The following is a 27,143-nucleotide window of genomic DNA, read 5'->3' on the forward strand; positions in this document are numbered from 1 at the left end:
TCATAATGACTTTTCACATAAGGTTTTTGGAGCGCCCTTACTGGAAGCCAACAATCTCTTCATGTTGACTGTAATGTATGAGGTAGTTCTTAGTACTGTCCTCTGTAATAGTTAGCTTGCTATTTAAGAATCATGAAAAGGAATGCCTATAATGATAGACTAGAAGATAAATACATAAAGACTGGAGTGAAATGTAGAGTGTCATGGGATGAATGGAAATAGCATTTGCAGAACACTGTCATTGCTTATGCCGATGGCAAGGGCTGGCTGAACATTTTGAAAGAAAAAATATTTTCATTTCAATTTTGTAAAGTATTTCAGTTTGCATTATGTACTTTTTTCAATAATATCTAGGAAGTCTCTTGATACTACTAGCACCATGCAAATCCGTTGTGACTTATTAGATATCATGTCTTAGAACCAAGTATTTATATAGAAAAAGAATGACTAAAAATGTTCAGTTTTAAATAAATAAGACTTTTAACTTCCAAAAAATATACCAGATAATTAATTAAAACAATGCATACATTGAAAATAGAAAAATAATTAGTGATCCCATATTTAGTACCCATAGCTAGTACCTATTTATTTTTCATAATTATTTGAATGTAATTATTAAGGTCATTGATCAAATCATTCACCAAAGTCTTTTTCTGCTTCTTATTTATAGAAGAACATGCTGGATTATTTCATTGTAAATGCAACAAAATGTATTAAATCTTAAACGATTTAAGTGAAGATATTTGACTTCAATAGACCTAAACTGACTTTGTATCTACAACTTTTGTATGGCAATATTCTAAACCGAAAATAACTTGATATAATATTTACTATCTGAAAAAAAATAACTTGTAACTAGTTGTTGAGAATTAATTATAATACTTAAACTTTTTAAAAGTTTTCTTCTGAACTGAGGGCATTTCACATTTCTGTAGTTGATTGTATGATTGGATATCTTTATTCTAGTTGGTATCATTCATCTGCTTTCAAATATTGTGCGTACACTTTTAAAAATTTTGGCAAATTAAATAAAATTTTAACCCTACCTTGTTAAAGCTCTAGTAATTTTTTATAGTGTTTGACTTATTTATTTTAACTTTATGAAATTATTTTTGGGAAAAAAAACCTAGCTTCCAAAACAGTTTAAACAAAATGACTTCATTAATATCATAAATGAAATTCACTGGTAACCATTCATATTATCTGAAGTTTATTGAAATATAGCTGTGCTTATTATGACTCTTGTTTCATATATGAATTAAAAGGTGTCTTTCAAAATCATGTTAGAATAATAATTAATATTTATTTAAAAAAACAAGTAGAATATGAAATAAATTTTTAATATTCCAGAAAGGAGAAAGTTGTTTTTTCATATCTATGTAATATCTGAATAAAAGGGATTGTGTTTGGTATAGTACCCATTAGACTGAAAAATTGAAAGCTTGTGCACATACTTGCTTTCAGTGTCTTTGTATCAAACATATTCTTTGAATTTTGATGAGTTTCATAATTTGCTTTCAAATATTATTAAATCTTATACAAGATGTATGTCCACACACAATAACATCAGAATAATGAGAGATCAGGGTTTATTATTCAAGTGACTTATAATGACTCCCTACAATTTTAAAACCAGAGCTATGGATACTAATATTTTACATAGACTTAAGAACTGTAATTTGTTTGGTCTATGAAACTGGAAGCCTAGTTGTATCAAAAATTTTCTAGTTCATGTGTTTGCTCCAAAGAAGAAATGTAGCTCAAGATATAATTTTGGTGTTATTACACATGTGAATGTCTTAAAACTGAATGCGCTATTGCTACAACGTGACCACTTGTAATTTCAAAAGATAGCTCTTATATCCAGGCTTCTTAAAAATGTGAAGAATTAATTCAGCGAAGCATGAAACAACTTCTTAGTAAATGGAAATAAGTTTACAGTGTGTGATTTTCATGCCACTATTCTTAGGTAATCAGATAATGTTTTTCTCCCCAGTGGTTATTTTACAGTTCATAGTTGGTTTTCTTGTGACAATAAAAGTTTCAGTGTAACTTTCCAATCATATTATATACTGGCATATTTATCTCTCTGTTTGTGATATACGATATATTTGTAAAGTGATACATTTGGAAACATTTACCATTTTAAAATACTAATATGCTGTTAACATAGAGTCCTCTGATGTTTTCTTCCTGAATATATAAATGATTTGAGGAGAAAATAACCTTTGCACTCTCTTAATACAGTCAATACAGCTAAACTAAACATAACCTACTGATAAAGTATGGATCATGCCCCTACCCCAACTTTTCAGGGTTACTTTCTATCCAGAAATTCTCATTTGGAGAATTAAAAAGGCATTCACATTACAATATACAAGATAGAGGAAAATTCTTTTTTTTTTTTTTTTAGTTTCTTTTACCTTCTTCAGTGGACTTTAGAACATTGTGTAGGGGGGGAAAAACTAGTTTAAAGTGAATTTAGCACAAGAAATGAACATGTGAGAAAAGAACATATATTTTAGTCATTATAACAAGCAAGCAGAAATTAAATGAAATTAAACTTTGGTGATCTTTAACTCTGCCTAAAAACAGCAGGCCTTCCTCAAATACCCCAGAAATACTTTTCCAAAAGGCAACTGGACTTTCTTGGTTTTTTTCTTTGAAAATGTTTTATTTCTCATCCAAGAAGCAAAATGTTTTCAAAGAAAAAGAAAGCAAAGTCCACTTGCCTTTTGTAAAGGCACCTTTAAGACAACCATGACTGAATGATTGAGAATCTTCATAGACATCCTTCCTCAAATAGAAAATTTTGTGTCATCCTTTCTTTCACTTTTCTTCCATTAATTAAATCATTTCTACCCATTACATCCACTTATAACCTCAGTATTGGATTTTTTTCTCTGCACAATTCCCTTTTTCAACAATTTTTTAAAAGAATTATATAAAATGGATGAAATACACAAAAATATATTTTAACAAATAAATTGTGGAAACCCCTCCCCCAAAGATAGTAAGAAAAAAACCTTTTTCCTTTATCTTCAGACAACATATTCAACATTAACAGCTTATTACTGAGAGCGAAGCTTATAGGGTAGCCTTTGTTGGTGTTGTAGAAATAAACAAAAGTTATAGATGAAAATAATTTTCTGTCTCAACTCAATGGTTAAAACCAGAAAGAGTATGCAACATTACTACCCAAATATGTAGAATCTGATTGAGTGACAAAAGTTACTCAACTATAATACCAACTTGATCTAATATTATTTATTGAAGTAACAGTAATCCATAAAATTCATTTTGGCCTCTGTTTCATATATATTGGTTATGAGCCTTTTTGGAGCCCTGCTCTGTAGCTTCTAAAGCTTAAGGCTCTTTCACAAGAACCCCCCTCATATGTACCATGCAGTGAGGTGTAGCTCCTGCTAAACCTCCTTTACTCTGTTTTTGACTGGTGAAAGGATGTTTGTCTTTTAAGTTCTTTGAGTATTTATTTATTCATTTATTTATTTGGCATATTTATATGCTGCCCTTCTCCCAAAGGACTCAGGGCAGCGAACACAGGTTAAAAACATACAATGATAAAATAGTAAAATCCTGTTAAAACCAAATTAAAATCAATAAATAATAAAACCCAAGAATCAGCATCAGCCCATTCATTGGAATAGCCAAGGACTCGATGGAAGAAGCGGAGATCCGGGGCCGTCCGGAGCTCAGTGCGTAGTTCGTTCCAAAGGGTAGGGGTGCCCACAGAGAATGCCCTACCCCTGGGCGTCGCCAGACGGCATTGTCTGGTCAGTGGTATCCTGAGGAGAGCGGCTCTATGAGAGCGGACAGGATGGTGGGAAGCAGGCAGGAGATGGTCCTAAAAGTACCCCGGGCCTAAGCCATGTAGGGCTTTATAGGTCAATACCAGCACCTTGAAGTGAATCCGGTGGACCACCGGTAACCAGTGCAGCTCGCGCAGGAGAGGTGTTACACAGGAGTAACAAGCTCCCGTAACCACCCACGTGGCCGCATTCTGGACCAGCTGGAGCCCCCGGGTGCACCTCAAGGGCAGCCCCATGTAGAAGGAATTGCAGTAATCCAAGCGGGATGTAACCAGGGCATGAGTGACTGTGCGAAGGGCATCTAGGAAAGGGCGCAACTGGCACACCAGGCGTACCTGTGCGAAAGCCCCCCTGGTCACGGCCGTCAAGTGTTCTTCTAAAGACAGCTGGGAATCCAGGAGGACACCCAAGTTGCGGGCCCTTTCAACGGGGGCAAGTACCTCCCCCCATCAAAAGTGACGGGACCTCTAGAGCGTGTGATGCCGGCAACCACGGCCACTCAGTCTTGGAAGGGTTGAGTCTGAGTCTGTTGCTACCCATCCAGACCCACACCGCCTCCAGGCATTGGGACATCACGGAAAGGGCATCCCCAGGGTGGTCCGGGGTGGAGATGTATAATTGAGTATCGTCGGCATACTGATGATATCTCACCCCGAAACCACGAATGATCTCACCCAGAGGCTTCATATAGATGTTAAAGAGTAGGGGGGGAGAGATCTGACCCCTGAGGCATCCCACAAGTTAGATTCTCTAAATCTTCTCATTTTTAATTTTAATATTATGAAAATAAATTTTAATAGAATATGAGGGAGAGGGGTATCCATTACTCCCCAAAAAATAAAAGTGAAGAATATATCATTGTGAAAAATAAATAATATTAATTCAATTGTTTACATATTATTGCAAATGATTACTGATATTAATAATAATATTTATTTTAAAAGAATATAACATCACAGCATTAATATGGTAATATTTACTAAAACAGATTACGATAACAACACAAGAATTCAAGCTAATATTCTACTTTCAAATGCTAAATCTATATATAAGCAATTTAAGATAACAAAAATCTGATTTGTATGTGGTTTATTTTGTTGGTGGTGGTGCTAGAAACGTGTTTTCTATGAAGGCAGAACTATCTTCATTTGTTGATTGTTTTGGAAATGTTCACTAGACTTCCTGTCAAAATGACAACCAGCTCTCAACCTGGTCATTTATGAAGAGGAAATAAAAGATACAGATTGGAGACAGATTATACTGCAGAAAATCTAAGTAGTTACTAAGAGCTAATACAAGATGGCACATAATCAAATGACAGAAGAAGTAAACTGCCTCTATTTGTAAAGATCAGCTTTGACTCAACACTTACCTGGAACAAAAGGTAACTTTACTTATTTCAAGGAACATAGCATTACTCCCTATATCATGACTAGATTCACCTTTTGGTAAAAACCAACTTTCTCCTTTCTTAGTAAAGAACATATCCATACATTTAACAAAATTGACTCCTTGGTTACATGTCTACCCCTTATGTAGCATTTGTGGACACTTTACTTCTTTTAGAAGGATGGCCAAACAGTTGCTGTGCTTGGAATATTCTTTTTGTAGTTTTGGTCATTGTCATGTGCTGAAGTTCAATCTCAGATGGTATCTTTGCAAAGTATTGCTCTCAGATTAAAAGTGGAACTTAACATATAGCAAGGAACACACCATTATTTCCACAATATGTATAGGTTCAACATTTTAAATCTGAAATCATTTAATTTTTAATGTTTTACTATATTAATTACCATATTTTTTGCTCCATAAGACACACTTTCTCCCCCCAAAAGTGGATAGAAATGTCTGTGCGTCTTATGGAGCGAACATTGCGTCAGAGACTGTGTAGTGTATTACCTCAGGGGTCCCCAACGGTGGACCAGTGCCGGTCTTTTGGTGAACAGCAGCCAGGCCACGGCAACTGGGTTGTTTTATAGTGCTGAACCCTGCCTCTTCTGTCTTTGTCATTTCCCGCCTCTTCTGTCTCTTTTCCGCAGTGCAAGAGTCAATAGGCAGAGCTGGTACATGAGAGGACACCTATCTGTAGTCCTTTCAGGCTCTGCCTGATATTTATTTTTTTGTTTTCTTCCTCTTAACCTAGATGCATCTTATGATCGGCCATGAAATGGAGTGTATGGGTTTTTAATGTTCTCTTTTAAATATTTACAGGATATTGTTCGCATTGTCTTTTTTGCTGTAAGCCGCCCAGAGTCCCTAGGGAGTTGGGCGGCATAGAAATGCGACTAATAAAATAAATAATAAATAATGATCAAGTGCGTTTTATAGTGTGAAAAATATGGTAAATTGTACACTTCCTAGCACCCATCTATGAGCGAGATGGATAGTTAAGAAGTTTGATATATAAATAAAATAAATAAATAAGTTTGATAAATGCCAACTTTCTCACACTTCTTCCAGGCTATAACCATTCTAGAACTATACCAGGCAGCTATATGGATTCATCTGTCCACACTTATCCACCTGATTCAGATGAAAAGCTTGCAAGCCATCAATATGTGACTTGCAGAGATCATAACAAAAAACTGGTTAGTTATTTTTAACGATAGTTTTTCAACCTGCCCTCTTATACTACATAGTCTTTGTTTCTTAAGATTGTCTGCAATGGTTTTAGGAACAGAAGTATGTTCAGTGGATGTTATGCCTAGCAGCATGTTATGAATGGATGGAGTTCACATCGAAGACTCTTAAGATCTAAAAATTTTCACTTGGGGCAATATAATTATGCATGTGAATTGAGAGAGGATAACTTGAAAAACTTCTAACTATTTAGTTATTTTCTATTGCAAAGAGTAAATATTTTAATATTTGCTTACTGGATTCACCAGTGAGCAAGACTTCAAGATGCTATAACAGAATACTGAAATTATTAAATATAATTTCTTGCTACTAAAAATTATCACCTCTATGTTTGATAATTATATAAATACTATTAAGTATTCAGACAGAAGAGATATGAAAAAATCAGTGGATGTTTCAATGGATCGTAAGATGGTTTTTTCTGTGAATTCACTGGCACACATTAAAAATGAAATTCTGATGCCAACTCGCTAAAAAAAAATATATATATACTCATACACATACATACACACACCTATACATATGCCACACACACACACACACACACTCTACATATATATACATATATATATATATATATATATAAATCATAGTCCATTTTGAATACATAGCAGAAAAAAGAGTCTTGAGAGTTAACAAGGTTATTATTATTATTAATTCAATTTATGTGCCGCCTTTCTCCGGAGACTCAGGGCGGCCTACAATGCATTTAAAAACAAAAAAACAAAAAACCATTATAAAAACATTTAAAAATTAAAACCCATTCACACCATTCATGGCCAGATCTCACAAGATCGCAACAGCGAGATCAACGGCCCCAGGCCTGCCAGAAAAGCCAGGTCTTCACCACTTTTCGGAAGGCCAATAGAGTGGGGGTGGTCCGGACCTCAAGAGGTAACTGGTTCCAAAGACCTGGGGCAGCCGCAGAGAAGGTCCTCCCCCGCAGGCCCGCCAGCCGGCATTGTTTAGCTGACGGGACCCGGAGGAGACCAACTCTGGAATCTTACCAGTTGCTGGGAGCTATGCGGTAAAAGGAGGTCTCAAAGATAACCTGGCCTTGAGCCATGTAGGGCTTTAAAGGTAATAACCAACACCTTGAATTGTGCCCGGAGCAATAGGGAGCCAGTGCAGCTCGCGGAGAATTGGTGTAATGTGAGTGTATCTAGGTGCATCCATGACAGCTCGCGTGGCTGCATTCTGGATCAACTGTAGTCTCCGAACACTTTTCAAGGGTAGCCCCATGTAGAGCGTGTTGCAATAATCTAACCGTGAGGTGACAAGGGCATGAGTGACCGTGAGGAGAGCTTCCCGATCCAAGTAGGGTCGCAATTGGTGCACCAGGCGAATTTGTACAAAGGTCCCCCTAGCCACAGCTGTCAGATGTTGCTCTAATCTTAGCTGTGAGTCTAGGAGGACACCCAAATTGCGAGCCCGTTGTGAGGGGGACAATTTCTCCCCCCCTTGAACCAAGGATGGACAATAACATAGTCTTTAGGAGGCAATACCCACAGCTACTCAGTCTTGTCTGGGTTAAGTCTGAGCCTGTTAACTCCCATCCAGATCCTCACAGCCTCCAAGCACCACTGCATCACTGAATTGTCGCGGGGTAGAGATATACACAGCTGGGTATCATCAGCGTACTGCTGATATCTCACCCCGTATCGTCGGATGATCTCACCCAGCGGCTTCAGGTAGATGTTTAATAGGAGGGGAGAGAGGACCGAGCCCTGAGGCACCCCGCAAACGAGGGGCCTAGGGGCCGACCTCTGTCCTCTTACAAACACCGACTGTGACCGACCAGAGAGATAGGAGGAGAACCACTGTAACACAGTGCCTCCCACTCCCAACTCCCTTAGTCGTCCCAGAAGGATACCATGGTCAATGCTATCGAAAGCCGCTGAGAGGTCAAGTAGCACCAAGATGGAGGAATGACCCCCCATGTTGGGCTCGCCAGAGATCATCCATCAGTGTGACCAAAGCAGTTTCTGTGCTGTAGCCAGGCCTGAAGCCAGACTGAAAAGGGTCCAGATAATCTGTTTCATCCAATGACCGCAGGAGCTGAAGTGCCACCACTTTCTCTACAACCTTTCCCACAAAGGGTAGGTTGGAGACTGTACGAAAGTTCTTTAATTCTGCTGGATCCAGGGAAGGCTTCTTGAGGAGGGGCCTTACGACCGCTTCCTTCAATAGTTGTGGGAAGGACCCCTCCCTCAAGGACGTGTTAACTAAAGCCTGGAGCCAGCCTCCTTTCATCTCCCTGCTGGCTGAGACCAGCCAGGAGGGACACGGGTCCAACAAACAAGTGGAGGAACTCATCGGCCCTGCAGCCTTGTCGACTTCCTCAGGAGTCACAGGCTCAAACTCATCCCACACAATAGGATTAAGACCGGCCCCCGTCATCTCAGTCGGAATTGCCCAATCAGAGTCCAGGTCCATCCGAATCTGAGTGACTTTATCCGACAGAAACTGCACAAAGTCCTCAGCTCTACCCTGCAAGGGCTCCTCCACTCCCCCTACATCAAGGAGGGAGCGTGTCACCCTAAATAGGGCAGCTGGGCACGAATCAGCGGATGCAATAAGTGCGGAAAAATGTGAACATTTTGCCGCCCGTATCGCCACTAAATAAGTCCTAATATAGGCTCTTAAGAGTGTTCGGTCAGATTCGGAGTTACTGGTCCTCCAGTGTCGCTCTAGACGTCTCTTCTGGCACTTCATCTCCCGGAGCTCCTCGGTAAACCAGGGAGCTTTCCTGGATCCAGGTTGATACTATAAGGTACAAAACTATTATAGTTATTCTGCTTCGGATACCACAAAGACTCCTCGCAGAAGGTAACAAAGGTAAATAGCTTTTATAAGCTATTTTATGCATTTAAAAATTGTGTGCAAGATGTCATTTCAAGGAATGGTATAATATTCTGATATTATTTCTTGGCTGTTTGCTGGATTTCAGTTCATGCCTGCTTTTTTTTCTTCACCTTAAATGTCCTTTAGTCATATTTGCATTCTACAGACATCAACACCATCATCTACTCAAAAAGCAATTGCTAGTCTTTTATGTAAATTATTACTCTGCAGCTTTACTGCCAAGATTTATGGCAGTATGATTATGTTACATTCAAGCACTCCTTTTCAACAACACCTGATTTCAGAGGGCTACATACAATATCTGCTAATACTATTGGCATTCTCTCCTTTTCTCTTCTCCTATTTGCATTCCTTACATAACCCCAAATGTCCTGCAGCGAGTTTCCAAATCACTGGGGCAGATTTGGGAACACAGAAGAGGCGAATCTAAGTCATTTGTTCTGTTGGGGAGGGATGCAACTAAATACAACTTTAAAGTAGAAAATTAGAGAAATAAGTGTGAATACATACACACACACACATTATATATATATATATATATATGTTTTCTCAGGTTTACATATACATATATGTAAATATATATATATATATATACATATGTAGGTCTTTATATATATATGTAGGTCTTTGGTTATTCGGGTCTTCTCCCACGTAAAATTGGAAGTGTCTTGGCGACGTTTCGACGAAGTCTCATTCGTCATCTTCAGGCTGGTGAAGCACGAAGCCGAGAACACCAGCCTGAAGATGACGAATGAGACTTCGTCGAAACGTCGCCAAGACACTTCCAATTTTACGTGGGAGAAGACCCGAATAACCAAAGACCTACATACAAACACCCACGAAAACCTGAGAAAACATATATATATATATATATAAAAAATACAGTTTTATATATATACAGTTGTACAATGATAAAGAAATTTCATTATTTTTCATCTAATTGTTGCTTCCATCTCTTTTTTCTCTAGAATTAAGTGCATACTGTTATAGATGACTGTCTTTCTCTCTGAAATGCATCTCTGGTCCGTGAAAAGCATCTTATATGTTGAAGGTAAAACAGATGTTATCTTTTTTCCCAATTTTTAAAGAAACTTTCCAAACCATGTTAATATTAAGCTTAATGTGGTGCATTGCACTTAGTTTCCAGATTCATACAGTGTACAAAAACTTGTTATTCATTCTTCAAGTGACAGCATTCATTCTCCAATCAACACCATCTGAACAAAAAATGGTGATATCTCCTGTGCGCTGCTTGGAGAGTCCAAGCAATGGGTTCAAGTTTAGCTTGGTTGGCGAGAGACTGAGTTGAATTTGCCTAGCCATGCCTCTTTCTCCCATGAGCCTTCAGTGTTTCAACTCAGTCGGCCTAAAGAGACTTGCTTTAAAATTCTCCGTCTTAGAAAAAATCTTTAAAATATTCTGCCAGCCACAGAAGAAGCCCTCTTTCTCCCTTTTCTCTTAAAACTTAACTCTAACAGTCTGAGGTGTTTCCCAGCGGTGCGCAGCGACCGCCAGGAGCTCCGTGAAGCTAATTAGCTCCGGAGCTAATCTCTTGCCTCAGGGGCTGATCCTAATTGCCGCCATTAACAGCACAGCAGAGGCGATCCTTTTAAAAGCAAATTCGGCTCCTAACAGCTCAGAAATGCAGCGGAAAGCCTCAAACGCTTCAGAAACCGTCGTGGGATTGTTAATTAGCAGTCTTTTTTTATCGGAAACACAGCAAGGAGCCCCGTAAGTTTGGCGATCGGGCCTAGCATTTCTGGCTGATTTACTGCTATTGCCTTTTGTGGTTTGGGGATTGTTGTGTCTGTCCTGCGTCATTTGATTATTGCTGCCTTTCTCTCATAGCGTTATTAGAGCTGGTCATTGATCAGTCTCATGCCTAATACCTAACATCAGTGGAAAATTGCGCTTACACACTGTTGTGTCAGTTTGGCGCCATATTTACCAATACTGGAGTGAGGAATAATATCACTATTATAATCATTGTCCTAGTAAGCTCTTCTGATTGAATTGGCTTTTTTTCTTGTCATTCCAAGATGGCGGATTGCAGCTCCTCTCACTCCAAAAGTACTGCATCCCATTCTTCTGCTTCTAAGAGAGCTAAGTCTTCAGATCACAGTAAGGCAATTGGGGCTCAGCCTGGGCCTTCCACCAGATCCAAGGCCTCTTCTTCCACAGCTGTTGATAAGGATGCAGAAAGAAGGCAAAAAGCCTTAGAGAAACAATTTGCAAAGACAAAAAAGCAGGCAGAAGCCGCCTCAGGCCTAGGCCTTGTCATTGTTCACCCAGAGCCTAATATCCCTCCAATTCAGGATACCCCTCCTTCTGCTTCAAACGAAGATAGATTGAATTGGTCTCCAGATATTACCTCAGATCCTCCAACTGAATTAATTGAGAGTGCTGTGGAGGTTATTCCCATATCAGAACAGGGCTCATCTGATCAGGGAGTCATTCCAGTACCTAGGAGGTTAGCTCCTTCAGCTACTTTCACCCCTACAGCGGCGGGGCTCCGCCCTGAGGTAAACCAGACCCCTGTTCTTTCCCAGGAACTCTGCCAGATGTTAGCTCATTATCCAGGGCATAGACTCTGCCCTGCTTAGAAGGGGCATTCCTGCTCCCGACTCAGCTGGTACCACTCCCAATGTACACCAAGCCCACCAGAATAGGGTTTATTCCCAGGCCCCTCACTCGCCTCATGATTCTCAGGGCAGTGAATGGTCTTATACTGGGGAGGAGGAAGAATTTGCAGATCATGATCTTTCTGAAAATGAAGGCAGATCTCCAGACAAACCAGCCTTCACTGGCCTTTTCAACCCTAGCATGTTCAAGATCTTGTTATACAAGGCCAAAACCATGGCCAATCTAGGGGTTGTGGCTGGGGCATCTGACTGCTCGGCTGAGCAGGATCCCCATGCTCGATTATTTACAGAACTGGTCACTACCCAGGACGCTGTTCCTTCTCCCAGAATATTCATAGACATTATCAAGAAGCAATGGCTTCAACCTGGGTCATTCTCTAATCCCAGCGGATTAGACAAAAAGATGTACACTGTAGAACAGGAGGTTGAGGACATGCTTAAGTTGCCTACAATAGATACTCCCTTTGCCAATCTAGTATCTTCCAATATTCTCCCCTCAGACTCTGCAGAAGGGCTGAAGACCGAGGATAGGAAAGCTGAGATGTCAGCTTGTAAGACACATTAAGCAGCTGCCTGGACGATCAGATCAGCCACGGCAGCTTCCTTCTTTAATAGAACCTCCCTCCTGTGACTGTGCCAAATGCAGGCAAGAGCTCCCCATGGAGATGTCAGATTACACCAGGACATCAACAAATTAATTGTTGCAGCAGAATACTCCGCTGATGCAACCCTTAATGCGGCTAAGTTCGCTTCCAGGGCCCTGGCCTCTAACATGACTTCCAGACGATTATTATAGCTTCACCATTGGCAAGCCGATATGAAATCCAAATGGAAATTGGCGTCTGCTCCTTTTCAGGGCAATAATCTTTTTGGTGATGTTTTAGATCCCATTTTGGTAGAGATCAAGGATAAAAGGAAGGTACTTCCCCTGTCTCACAGGAGGACAGACAAGAGATACTCTCCATATTATCGCAGGCAGTCCTTTCGTGGGGCGGAGGGCGGTTACTCCGCCCCAACCTATCAGAGGACTTACCCTCCAACTTCAGACCGATCCCAGGATAGGGCTCAGTTCAGGGACAGGTCTAGACAACCCCAGTCTAGGAGACCCTTTCGAGGGGCCGGCGGTAGACCTTACCGCAGGTCCAAATGACTCCCAGTCACACGTTCCCATTGGAGGCCGCCTCTTAAGGTTCTCAGCCCAATGGGAGCTCATCACAACCGACGCCTGGGCTCTGCAAACCGTCCGGCTCGGTCTCACATTGGAGTTTTCATCCCTCCCTCCAGGGAGATTCATCTCTTGCACTCTTTCCAGGGATGCCACCAGGAGGTCTCTGATGGAAGCCGAGATCCTTCATCTACTTTCCATCCAGGCAATAGAACCGGTGCCTGTCTCACAGAAGGGTCTCGGTTTCTACTCGATCCTCTTTCTGGTTCCCAAGAAATCGGGGGGTTGCAGGGGAATACTAGATCTAAAAAGACTCAACAAACACATCAAATACAAGAGATTCAAGATGCAATCCTTAACCTCTATTCTAAATTGCATCAGACGGGGATCTGCTTACATCCATAAATCTAAAGAAAGCCTACCTGCACATACCGATTCGGATTTCACACAGGAAACATCTCAGATTCTGTTACACAGGGCAACACTTCCAATACAGGGCCCTCCATTCGGCCTGTCCTCTGCCCCCAGGACGTTCACAAAGCTCCTGGATGTGGTGGCAGCCCATCTGCGGGCTCAGCCAATCAGGCTTCAATGTTACCTAGACGACATTTTGATTCAATCTTCATCCATCAGGCATGCGAGACAGGATTTGTCAGAGACTATTCAGGCTCTGCAACTTCACGGGTTTTCAATAAATCTAGAAAAGAGCCAGTTAATTCCATCCCATTCTATCCTTCATTTAGGTGCCCGGATAGACACAATCAATTGCCAGGTTTTTCTGTCACCAGAACGTCTAGTCAGCATACGGGCCTTGATACATCAGGTCAAGTCAGCCAGGTCTGTCTCCCTCGCAGTATTGTCCCAGTTGCTAGGGAAAATGATTTCATGTCTGGCCATCGTTCCTTGGGCAAGGTTACATTCCCGAACCTTACAATGGTTCCTCCTACCGAGCCAATGAGCAGGGATCAGTCACTCCACAACAAGAGTCAGAGTGCCTCCAAAAGTTCTCCACTCCCTGAACTGGTGGATGTCACCTTCCCTAGAGAAAGGCTGCCTCTTCAAGGAACCGCCACGTCTAACACTAACTTCAGATGCCAGTCTATTTGGCTGGGGAGCTCACCTGGGTTCCCAGATGGCACAGGGCAGATGGTCACCACAGGATCTGCTACACAACATAAATTGGTTGCAACTCAGAGCTGCCCACCTAGCTCTCTGTCATTTCCACCTCTCACTAACCAACCATCATGTGTTGCTGTTAACCGACAATGTGACCGCCAAGGCACATGTGAACAGGCAGGGAGGCACCCAGTCCAAGGACCTGATGTCCGAAGCAGCAAGTCTCACCTGCTCTCCCTCCAAGCGGAACATATTTCAGGCGCACACAACGAACAGGCGGACTGGTGGAGTCGAACAACTGTTGACCACTCCGAATGGCGTCTCCATCCAGACCTGTTTCACCAACTGACGACCAGGTTCGGCCAACCATGCGTGGATCTGTTTGCAACACCAAAGAACACTCACCTACCATGGTTCTTTTCCAGATTCCTGACGCCGGGGGCAGAAGCAACAGATGCCCTTTGGGCGCCCTGGCCTCGAGGCCTTCTATATGCATTTCCTCCGACACCTCTACTACCAAGGGTCATCCGGAAGCTTCTGGACGAGCAGGCAGAAATTCTGTTGGTGGCTCCGCACTGGCCCAGAAGGGTTTGGTTTGCGGACCTAGTGTCACTGTCAGTGTCCCGCCCGTGGGAAATTGAGTGGGAAATCCTAAGGGACTCCAGATTCTCAAGCGAGGCCGTTTCTGTCATCCAGGCGTCTCGTCGTCCGTCTACCACCAGGATTTATGACGCCACTTGGTCAACTTTCTCTAGCTGGTGCCGAAAATCGGACATTCCTCCCAGGGCAGCTTCTCTTCCGGACGTCTTGAATTTCCTACACTCAGGATTCAAATGGGGACTTACTGCCAACACGCTCCGCAGACAGGTGGCCGCCTTAGCGACTATTCTACAGGGAGAGGGTCCTATCCCTCTCTCTCAACACCCCAAGGTGAGGAGTTTTCTTCGGGGAGTTGCTAACTTACGGCCTCCTCCAGTCCATAGGTATCCTTCCTGGGACTTGCCTCTCATTTTGCAAGCACTCATGTCTGCTCGTTTGAGCCCTTAGGATCTGCCAGCCTCAAAATACTTACCTTCAAGGTCGCCTTCTTGATAGCAATCACATCTGCAAGAAGGATCTCCGAACTGGCGGCACTGTCGGTACGTGGAGGTCTATGCATCTTTTACTCTGACAGGGTGGTCCTCAGGTTGGACCCGACTTTCGTACCAAAAGTCAATTCTTGGTTTCACAGGGCACAGGAGGTGGTTTTACCTAACTTTTGCCCTGACCCAGCACATCCTAGAGAACGACATTGGCACACGCTCGACGTTCATAGGGCACTCCGCAAATATATTGACAGGACCGCATCATTCAGGAAGTCTGAATCACTATTTGTATCATTCCAGCCTACTGCCATGGGGAAAAAAGTTACCCCATCTACAGTTGCGAGATGAATCAAAGCTTGCATCGCAATGGCTTACGAACACCAATCGACTCCAGTGCCTAGAAACATCACTGCGCATTCAACTCGTAGCGCTGCCACCACGGCAGCCTGGGCTATTCAGGCTTCCATATTGGAGATCTGCAGGGCTGCAACTTGGGCTTCTCCCACTACCTTTATCAGAAATTACAAGTTGGACGTTTTTGCCTGGGCCAAGGCTTCATTTGGCAGAAGAGTCCTGCAGCAGGTTCTACCAGGCTAACGACACCTGGACCGCTCGGACTCCCGCCCTAGGGATACTTAGCTTGGGTATATCCCATTGCTTGGACTCTCCAAGCAGCGCACAGGAGATTGAACATTGGAGCTTACCTGAATGTTCGATCTATGTGCGCTGCAGGAGAGTCCAACCCCGCCCTACTGTGGCGGTCCAGCATCCAACACCTAGTTATAGTGGACATTATTCTATCATCATTGCTACGTCTTCTACAGACCTCTTCGTCGAAACACTGAAGGCTCATGGGAGAAAGAGGCGTGGCTAGGCAAATTCAACTCAGTCTTTGGCCAACCAAGCTAAACTTGAACCCATTGCTTGGACTCTCCTGCAGTGCACATAGATCGAACATTCAGGTAAGCTCCAATGTTCATTCTAACTTGATCTCCTAATTGTTTAAAACTTTGCAGAAAGAATACTTACCTGTAAAACTTTGAACTGAAAATGAGGTAGATTGTCAGACTTCTTTGTTACTTATTTCAGAGAGGATAATATCCCAATTATGTAACATGAAGCAAACTTCTATCAAACTATTTAATATGATACAGTAGATACTCTTCGTTATGTACTGTGTTGTAATTGCAATAAAGATTTTTTTCAGGTATTTACCTGTATATGTAAGTGTATCTATATTATGTCTATATAAAATTGTCACTCATTCATTTGTACCTGGCAACTTGAATTATGTTCGTGTCACTGTATATTTTATTTTAACATGATGAGGAAAGAAATTTAATTGGTTTTAAGTGCAATAATTAAAGTTCTATTTCCTTAATTATCCAGACAAAGATATTGGCGTCTACCAGTACCATGAAAAGAAGGATCCAGGTAAATTTTTGACACTTATAATAAAATTACAGTTAAAAATTCAGCATTTCAGAAATTGTATATTTTGTATTTTATGATTACATATTTATGTAGTATATTTACAACAATGGGTAATTTGATTATTAAGTGCCTATTTTATTCCAACAGTCATAGCATAGTCTGAAACTTGTATAATATCTAGTAAATCATATAATATATAAGTCTGCACATCTTGGTGAGATAATTTCTTAAGATTGTTCATATGGACTTCTACATTATCTTTCTTGTATTTCCACTTCTCTTTCTTGTCCTGTTTTTATAGTATGGCATCTTATTTCCTGATGAGATATCAGATATTTCTATAATTTTCTACTTCTTTGTTTTTGACAAAGATCTTGTCCAATTGTTGATTTTTTTTCCTCATGGACCAAAACTATTCCAAATTACTTTGCTCTGCCACTAGTTAGCCATTAACTCATCCTACTTTTAAACATTTTTTTCAACAAAAAGTATATACTTAAGAAGTTTTAATTTTTTGTATAAAATATAAAGTACAATATATTAAATTGGTAGAGACTGTTACATTTTATTTATTGAAGATCCAGTAGAGGGCATTCTAAATTCATAGGAATGCACTGATGTTGGTTTCCTGGATCCTCCTTTCTTGATATTTGAAATGGGCATTTCAGAGTGAATGATCAATTTTCTTTATCTGATTAAACTTTTTAATCCTGGAAGATTTATGATGGGCCAAAAGGTCTTTTCAGCTAGAATGACTTCCTGTTTTGGTCCATATTAAAGTGGTAGTTTGTCTGAGCATTCCATGCTGCCTCCACAAGCAGCACAGACTGATTTTGGTTTGGATTCGGTTGTCAAGTTAATTAGAATAAAACTTGTTTAGTATCATTGTTGAAATTGCTTCAGTTTTACAACAAATTTAGTTTATCAGAGAAGGGGGAAAACAATTTTTTACTGATCAAATCTTTATAACAGTTATAGACCAGCATTGTTTTTCCTTGTGAAATATCTCTACTTTTCCAAAATACAAAATAGCAGCTTGCTGGCAATAGAAGTTAAGATAGTCCAACTTCGTTTTTTTTCTTCTTGTAGAGCCACAAATGAAAGTTGGTTATTTATATGAGAAACAACAATTAGCAGAATGTAAGAGCATTTTCTATTTTCTTGTTATTGCAAATAAATGTACAAATATGTAAATGTATATTTTTCTTTAACTTTGTTTTTTAAAATCATATATACTGTAGAACTAGCTTTCTAAATGAGATGCTGCTTTGTAAGAGAAATAGCAACTTGTCCCAGAGATAGACTTTCTGTTTTTTTGCACATCTTTTGGACTATAGTTCTTATTGTTCTCATTCATTATAGCCAGGTTGGTGAAAACTTGTAATCCAAAACATGTGGAAAGCACCAGGTTGCAAATAGATTATTTGATTTTTTTTCTGTTGAACCTCATGAAGGAGGTGGGTGGAGGGTGGAAGAACTATTACAAAAGAAAACATTAAGCTCTGCCCTCTATTTCTCTCAAACTATAACCTCCATGACTAATTCTGATTCTTTCACTTCACGTAGTGTGGGGATCCTCAGCAGTCTTTCTTTATATGAACCCACTCAATGGACTGATTCCACTTGAGAGAGAGCATCCTGAAGAAACATGGGTGCTGAAACAAGCTGGGCTATAAAGATTAAAACTAATGTCTTGAATTGAATCTAGGACCCTATTGGAAGCCAAGCAGCAATCAAATCAAAACTATAATGCTACTAAATTGGTTCCCCTATTATTAAGCAGTCCACTGTTTACAAAAGAAATTTAATTAGGACCAGAACTTTCGTGGCCCTTATATTGATACCTCACCTCAAATTGACAGATAAGTAGTTTCAGATATCGTGTTTTCCCGAAAATAAGACCCTGTCTTATATTTTTTGAACCCCGAAATAAGCTCTTGGCCTTATTGCCATGCACTCAAAAGCCCAATTGGGCTTATTATCAGGGGATGTCTTATTTTGGGGGAAACAGGGTAGAAGTTAAACAGCATGAGAAAGAGGAATGAACGCTGTGTCATTCCAGAGTGCAGTAACAAGCACTCAGATGTTTTTGTTACGTACACATTAAATAGAATTGATCATTCAGGGAGTAGTAGAGCTACCACAATTTTCCCAGTTCCAATTATTTTTAAGTAGCCCAAATGAATGCCATGTTTAATGAAACTGAATGCCATTGAGACATCTAGTAGGGCCAGGAGAAGTACACTCCCTCTACTTCCCAACACAGATCGCCAACCAGGACAACCATTGCTATTTGCATCCAATGTCTGGGCCTGAATCCTGATTGGAAAGGAAATAACCCATTTATTTCCTTTAGAATCTTCATAGTGGAATTCCTACCAACTTGCCCATAATGTTTCCATGATAGGAAACAGAGATTAGAGATTGGAAGGAGTTTATCCAGCAAGGATGGGTGAAGAAGCTACTGTTTCTGGAGAGGTTAAATCACTGCCTGGTTCAAAGAGAAAACAGTCGCTTCCTGTATCCACTGATCTGCACATATCCCAGATAGCTGCCTGAAAAGAGAGGCACAGATTCTTCAATCTTTCTCAAAGTAGATGATCTTGTAAAATGCAGCCTAAGTCAGCTTGCAAGTCTTTGCTGAATTGCCATTTAACTCTGAGAAATTGACGTGGTTTTTTATCTGTGAAAATCCTGCAAAAATATCACAGTAGTCTGTAGGAAGTTCTCCCCGTCTCAGTCCAGAAGGGTATGGGTAACGCTGAACAAACTGCTGGATATGAGTCTGAAGACACAACAAGAAGAAATAAATAAACATGATCACTACTGCTATTGTCATGGAATATTCCTGAACTGGTGTTATCTTTGATTACATTCTACTTGTTTTCTGCCATACTGTTTGAGATCTCGCTTTAACTTTTCATCTGTATGTCTTCAGTAAATCTAGGACTCCCCTTCCCAGAAACACACACACATACACAAATCTCATTGATCAAGGAAAGGCCATTTGGACATCTCATCCAATACTCTGGTTGATTCTGATTTTGAGAGAGCAACAATTTGCTCAGTCAGACTGCTTATCTAATCATTGGGAAAATACCCCAGTGCCCTCAGGATCCATTATGTACTTGTGACTGTTCCCATCAAGTTTAAGATGTGACTGCTTATATGTATTGGGCCAGAGATTTCCAGGGATAAGGCCATAGTTGCCATGTAGGACATGAAAGCCTATTCCCAATCTGAACTCACTCCCAAGACATGGAGATTGAAGTCACATAGCTCTACAATGCTAACATTTAGCTTTTATAACGAAGGTCTCATTTAAAAATAATGCCTTTCTTACAATCAGAGTTGTTACAGTGTCCAGAATGCAGATTTCATTGCAGCTCAGTATCCCATTCCTTTTCCTTTCCGTACTTGTATACAGATCTGGTGCTAACTAACAGCAGTTGGAGGCTGAGGCAGACTCAATAATTGAAGCAAGGGAAGCAGCATTTGAAATTCAGCTGTTCACATGTCAATTGGCCACCCACAATACTGCAGCAATCCCTGATCCACTCAACTTCATCCCAGTATTATGGGTGGATGGTTCTTTCTACATGCTCTCAGAGAATGTTGCAAAGCACCATGGGATAGTATATAAGTCTAAGTGCTATTGCTGTTGTGCCTACAATACAATAGTATTTACTCGTATGGCCTTCCTAAGCATTTATCTATAAATTCAACAAGATTTACATTCTTCCACTATAAATAGAGTATATGAGTGTTCACAGTAATTTAAAAATCATAAAGCAAATCCATAAATAAATGAATAACAAGATACACATATAGAAGTAAAAACAGTAAAAAGACAGGTTCTATAGTTAGAAGCAACTTAAAAGCAAAGGGCCAAACTAACAAAACTACTCAACTTGACCAGTCAGACATTTGGAAAAATAAGGACCTCTCAAACAGAAAAGGGACCAAATAGGACTTCCATAATAATGTGTTCCATATCCAGGCTTGATCACAGAGGAGACCCTCCTTATCAGTCATGCTTTGGTGACAGTGGCAAAAACTCACTGTACATCATCAGAAACTAGCAGGTCTAATTGATAGACATACTGTAGATTTCTGAGTCCAAGTCAGTGGTGGGTTCCTCCCGGTTCGGCCCGGTTCAGCTGAGCCGGTAGCAGTGACAATATGACGTCACCGAACTGGTTCTCTTTATTCGGGAGCTGGACCCTCCCGCACGCCCCCGTGTTATTCTTACCTTTTATTTGGCCTCGCCCCCAATCTATTCGCTGCCTCCCGAGTCCCAGCTGATCGGCTAGAAGGAAAAAAACTGTTTAAACTCTTGCCATGGGGCTTCAAAAGGCCACCCTACAGCTGATCAGTGTTAAAAGGCAGTGTGGTGGTAGATCAGTGCGCTCAAAAAACAAATGGGTAGACTGGTGCCTCCAAAAACAAACGGGTAGACCGGTGCCTCCAAAAACAAATGGGTAGACCGGTACAGCTCTGCAAGCAGTTAAAAGCCTGGTAGACCAGTACCTCTGCTAAATCCTAAAGAATTGTCACATGACCATCAAACCATGCCCACAAAATAAGCCACGCCCACAGAGCCGGTAGTAAAAAAAAATTAGAATCCACCCCTGGTCCAAGTTATATAGAATTTTAGTGGTAAATGTTCTTTGAATAAATATATTTAACCTGCTTTGAAAATGGACACTTTAAATTATAAAACAAATTTAGAATAGGATTGAAAATGTTCATAATGCAGAAAAACTCTACATTCCTTTTAATTTGTTTTTTCAGTGTTTGAATGTTTTATGTTAAGATTATTCATAAACTATGGATTCAAATCAAATACTAGTTACAGTTACTCATTATGGCATGTAATATCTTACATATTTATTTTATTTGCTAGGTCGAAATTATCCTTGGGTACTTAAGAACAAACGTCCAGAAAAGCTTCGAGACACACTTAAGGAGCTAGAGGTATTTTTCAGAAAGATTCAAGCATAACAACAATTAATCCATGTTTTCAAATCTCTTTCAACACCTTTAATTTTCCAAAAGATCATCTCCTTCTGGTGATAAATCGGCTTTTGTATGGTGGGATATCCAAAACAGTTGCATCTTTGTTTTAGATGTCAGGCAATCTTTCCTCTTTGAAAAACAGAAGAACTTCAACCACATGTGAAATGTCTACAGTCATCTATTCACTATCTACTTTCTATTTTCCTCCAGGAACTGATGCAAAATAGTCAGTGTGTACTGAGTAAATGGAAGAGCAAAGATGTCTGTCAGGTAAATGTTTTGACATGGTTTTGCAATGTTCAATCAACAGCACTGAACTATTTTTAAAGAGACTAGTCTTAAGTTAACTTATAGAAAAATACAGTGTTTGTTTAAGATAATTTCTTGATGCACATATTCACTTGAAGAACAAAACCAGTATAATACTCAGCTGAATGTCTTGACAAAAGTGTCTCTTTTCAAATTGGAATCAATCATGAAAAATACATAATGCTTTCAAATAAAATGAGCTATTTAGAAAATACAGGCTACAGTCCTCCGTATACTCACACAACATAGAAGTTCATTTGGAATTGGCAGGACTTATTTCTGAATATATAAGTGTAGAATCAGCCCATCACCAGCTTCAAACTGGATTATCAGAGTTAGGAGAATCTTTTAATGTTTATACTGGACGTGTTTGTTTTTATTACACCTCCAAACTGTCCAGAATGTGTATTTTGTATCTATGTAAATATTCACATATTATATAGAGAAAACATCTGCTCACATCTTGTTAGCGGCATGGAAAGTGGGAACAGGTTGGCATAAAGTGTGTAATCCAGCAATCTAATCAACAGCTTTTTCCTGAAATATGTTAAAAACTACTTCTGACTTTTTATTCTTGATATTTTTAACAGGCGTATACAGTACTTGTATGACTTAATTCATTGAATTTTATTAATATATGCTAATAATCATAGTATTGGTGTAAGAATTTAATTTTCTTGTAATTATAGCTATACTTTATAACGATAAAGTTATTAAGCTGGATAATATTTTGTCTTACCATGTATTGTAATTTGAACACCCTTAGCTATTAATTTCAAAGGCAAAATTTTGATATCTGATAATGATGCATTATACTGCAATCCTCTACATAGTTACTTGAGAATAGACATCACTGAAACCAGTGAAACATATTTCTCCATAAACAAATGCAGGATTTTATTTTTAAAAGCATATGTACTTCTAGGTTTTTTAGAGAACAATCTAAAACTAACTTAGACTGAAGTAATGTGCCTCCTTACTAAAGAGCTGAAAGACAGCCAGGTGATTATTTTTTTCATCAGACTGTTTTTTACATGGATCAAAAAATTAAGGTACATTGAGTCTGATTTCTATCCTCAAAAAACTGGTAGGAAGCATTCTGAAACTCTAATTAATAAACATATATTATAGATTTCACTATGAATTAAATCAGCATGATATATCAAAAGGAAATCCTGCTTCACAGTCTAACAGTATCACATAGATAGAAGTGATCTGGTAGACTTTCAAAAGCTGAGCAAAGCTTCTATAGGTATTCCTCACTTATCCTTAATTAGAACTGGGAACTCTGTTGCTTAGTGATGCTGTCATAAAGTGCAATGTCACGTGACCATGCCAATTTACTACAGCAGTTCCAGTTGACATTGTAGGCAAATCTTATGTGGCGCCAGTATTCTGTGGTCAAGTGATCACAACTTGTGATCTCTTCCCGGTTTCCCCATTGACCTTGCTTGCCAGAAGTTAGCAGTGAAAATTACAAATGGTGATTACATTAGTATAGGATCCTGCAGCTTTTTCAGTGGAGATAGTTAGCAGACATCCAAGATGCAATCATGTGACCAAGGGGATGCTGCAACCGCTACAACCACGAGTCATTAGTGCCCCTTAATACACCTTTTCAAAACTGCTGAAAATCTGGCCCTTGCCAACCGGCATAAAATTGTAATATCATTGTTCTACCCACTTTGACTATTGGCTATTCAAAAGAAGTACCAGATAATAAAGCTAACATGTTTTTGTATGTTGTGATTGAAAATGCATACAGTTGTGACTATCTAATACTATATAGACCCGTGATAGTAAACCTATGGCACATGTGCTGGAAGTGGCATGCAGAGCCATCTCTCTGGGCAAGCGAGCTGTTGCCCGTTGCTCTTCCAGGTTACCACACACCAGTCAGATGGTCTTCATGCATGTAGGAGAGCTGGAAACTAGAAGAGCAGCCACCTGGTGCACCCCCCCCTCGCCTCCGCCCTTCTCCCTGCTGCTCCTGCCATAACCAGGGGCGAGGGGGTGGCAGCAGTTCATGCGCTGCCGCTTCTGGCCAGGATGCTGGAGGAGGAGGAGGAGCCATCATCGGAGAAGCGAACTGCCCAGGAGGGCCAGAGGAGAGTGCAGTTCCTCATCATGGATAGGCTGCTGAGGGCCCAGCTTGCCAGCGGGAGAGCAGCTACAGGGGTGGCCGGTCGCTCTTGCCCTCGCCCTGAGACTGCTGCCGCTGCTTTTCTGGGGTGGTGGGGCTGTGCAGGAGCTGAGTCCGTGCAGGAAGAATGTCTGGTGCTGGGTTAAGAGGCATGCTGGCCGGGAAGCGGTTATGCTCCCTTGGCAGAAGTAGCAGGAGGGGAACTGCGCTAGATTGTTCTCAATAGTGGGCTGGAGGGGCGTTTCATTGACACTTCCGGTTTCCAGCGCGCGCATGTGTGCTGGCCACCTGTTCTTCCTGTTTCTGCCATGCATGCATGCACAAAGAGCAGCTGACCGGGGCACATGTGCGTGCTGGAAACCGGAAGATCATTTTCCCGGCACGCACGTGCACCCCTGATGGCTGCTTTTCCAGTATCCGGACACGCGGGCCGGCGTGCACACAGGCGCACTCCCATTTTGGCACTCGGTGCCGAAAAAGGTCACCAACACTGGTATAGGATGTTGGTATAGGAGCCACTAATATAAGGAATTCATAGGAACAATTTAGTTGGTTTTTAAAATTTTGAGTTAAAAACCACATGGAAAAGAATATTCTCTTGTGATTAGTATTTTTTACATAGAAGGTTTCTGAACTTTGTTATCGATGCTGCTGATTTCTAAACACATATCTGGTGCTCATTATTTCCTTAAAAATGATAGATTGCTTATAGCAACAAATGTCAGTGTATTTGTTATAGATGGTGTTCATGGAGACTTGGCAGTAGTAAACAACATCCTTTTCTGAATAGAGTATTCATTTATTTTTTGAGAACACTATAGACATTTTTTTTCATATATTACTTTGTTTTACATAGACCCCACAATAATCTATACAGCTTCTAGAGCAGTGGTTCTCAACCTTCCTAATGCCGCGACCCTTTAATACAGTTCCTCATGTTGTGGTGACCCCCAAACAGGGGTGGGTTCTAAATTTTTTTATTACCGGTTCTGTGGGCGTGGCTTATTTTGTGGGCGTGGCTTGGAGGTCATGTGACTGGGTGGACGTGGCTACCTGGTCATGTGACTGGGTGGCCATGGCTATGTGTATAGGGACTACTCAGAGGGCTGAAAAAAGTCATTTCTGACAGGTCCTCGCACTTTTGACTGGTCCTCACACTTATGACCATCCTCACATTTATGCCCATGCAGCATTCTTAACAACCATGTCACTCATTTCACAACTGCTTCTCTTCACCATGGTGACAAGATAGGGCAAAAACGTAAAATGTGAGGACAGTCGTAAGTTCGAGGACTGGTCAAAAGTGCGAGGACCAGTCAAAAATAACTTTTTCAGCCCTCTGAGTAGTCCATATGCACAAAAGGACTACCCAGAGGGCTGAAAAAAGTGATTTCTGACAGGTCCTCGCACTTTTGACCGGTCTTCGCACTTATGACTGGTCATCATTTATGCCCATTGTAGCATTCTTAACAATGTGTCACTCATTTCACAACTGCTTCTCTTCACCATGGTGACAAGATAGGGCAAAAACGTAAAATGTGAGGACAGTCGTAAATTCGAAGACTGGTCAAAAGTGCGAGGACCAGTCAGAAATAACTTTTTCAGCCCTCTGAGTAGTCCATATGCATAAAAGGATACAGCAGTAGAGAGGGATGAAGGAAGGGAAGGGAAATTAGAGTAGGAGTGAGGGTAAGAGAGGGAGGAAGAGAGGAGGAGAAGGAGAAAGGAAGAGGAAGTAGGGAGGAGAAGAAGAGGGGGAGGAAGAGAAAGTAAGAAGGAAAGAAAAGAGAGAGGTGGTAGGTTTGAGGAGAAAGATTGCTGTACCATAAAAAAGATGAAAGGGACGAAAGCCAACCCCAAACAAATATAAAGATATTAAGATAAAGAATGAATTGTTAAACTTTAAAGAATAAAAGAGAACAAATATGAATAAATAACAATAATTAGAAACACACATACAAATATACAATGTATTTTCTTTGAACAGAGTATTTGGCCGGTTCATAAATTTAAACAGTGTTTAGTCATTTCAATTAAATTTACAATTTCTATATTTCCTTTTTGCCATATTTATTCCTCATCTATTTTTGTAAAAAACCAATATTACCCTTCATCCTCATCTCTAATCTTAATCAAATTCAATTTTTCCCTTCTATTCTATATTATACCCCTTCCCATTGTCATCTATTTTTATATCCATCCTCACATTGGTTAATTATGTAATATTACAGTTGTTTAATATAAATTCAACATTTTAATATAAATCAATTAGTTATATAACTACCTTTTTTGTATATTAATCAATATGAACATGAATATTCCAATTATTTCCATGCAATCCGATTTCTTACAAATCAATTAATTATATTTACCAATAATAATAAACCAAATAATTTCCCCCATATATTCCTCCAAACCACAACTTAACCATTTCTGCTTTCAACACAATATACAATTAATAGTATCTCAATTATTACAATTCCCTAGTTAAATAGAGCTTTTTTTCTTTTGTGTTTTAAAATCTCCTCTTTTTCCCTAAATTTCCCGTTGTTTGCATCTACCTTTTTTGGTGAGGAAAAAGAAAAGAAATCTGCCTGCCTAATTTTCCAAGTTGCAGCAACAGCAAAGCAGTTTCAGTTTCGTTTTTAAGCATAGATAGGGGGGAAAAAATCAGCACACTTTCCAAGCAAGTAGCAGAGCCCTGAGCAAAACAGCTGAGAGCAAATCAGCTGGGGGTCGGGAGCCGATCTAAGCAAGAGCTAATTAGCCTATGCTGAAGCTCCGTGGGCCAATAAAATTACAAAAAAACACCGAACCATTTGTTAAATTGCTGGCTCCCCCGCCCCTCGCCCACCACTATTTATTGGCAATAAATAGTGGTGCGGAGGGGCGGGG

The 27,143-nt window shown here is 40.3% G+C and overlaps 1 protein-coding gene across 1 annotated transcript in view; it reads left to right on the forward strand.

The window, feature by feature from the left end:
• Positions 1 to 27,143, forward strand: part of WDPCP (WD repeat containing planar cell polarity effector) — a 170,116-nt gene that overhangs the window by 29,838 nt on the left and 113,135 nt on the right. Inside the window, exons 2-6 of the mRNA XM_070956545.1 lie at positions 10,304 to 10,386; positions 16,733 to 16,777; positions 17,867 to 17,917; positions 21,684 to 21,754; positions 22,007 to 22,066. Of these exons, the coding sequence (XP_070812646.1) occupies positions 10,326 to 10,386; positions 16,733 to 16,777; positions 17,867 to 17,917; positions 21,684 to 21,754; positions 22,007 to 22,066 (288 nt within the window). The 5' untranslated portion in view covers positions 10,304 to 10,325. The remainder of the gene's footprint in view (positions 1 to 10,303; positions 10,387 to 16,732; positions 16,778 to 17,866; positions 17,918 to 21,683; positions 21,755 to 22,006; positions 22,067 to 27,143) is intronic.

Source organism: Pituophis catenifer, unplaced genomic scaffold (genome assembly GCF_029215685.1).
Source record: "Pituophis catenifer annectens isolate HBS135680 unplaced genomic scaffold, rPitCat1.0.hap2 SCAF_1, whole genome shotgun sequence".
Classification (NCBI taxonomy): domain Eukaryota; kingdom Metazoa; phylum Chordata; class Lepidosauria; order Squamata; family Colubridae; genus Pituophis; species Pituophis catenifer.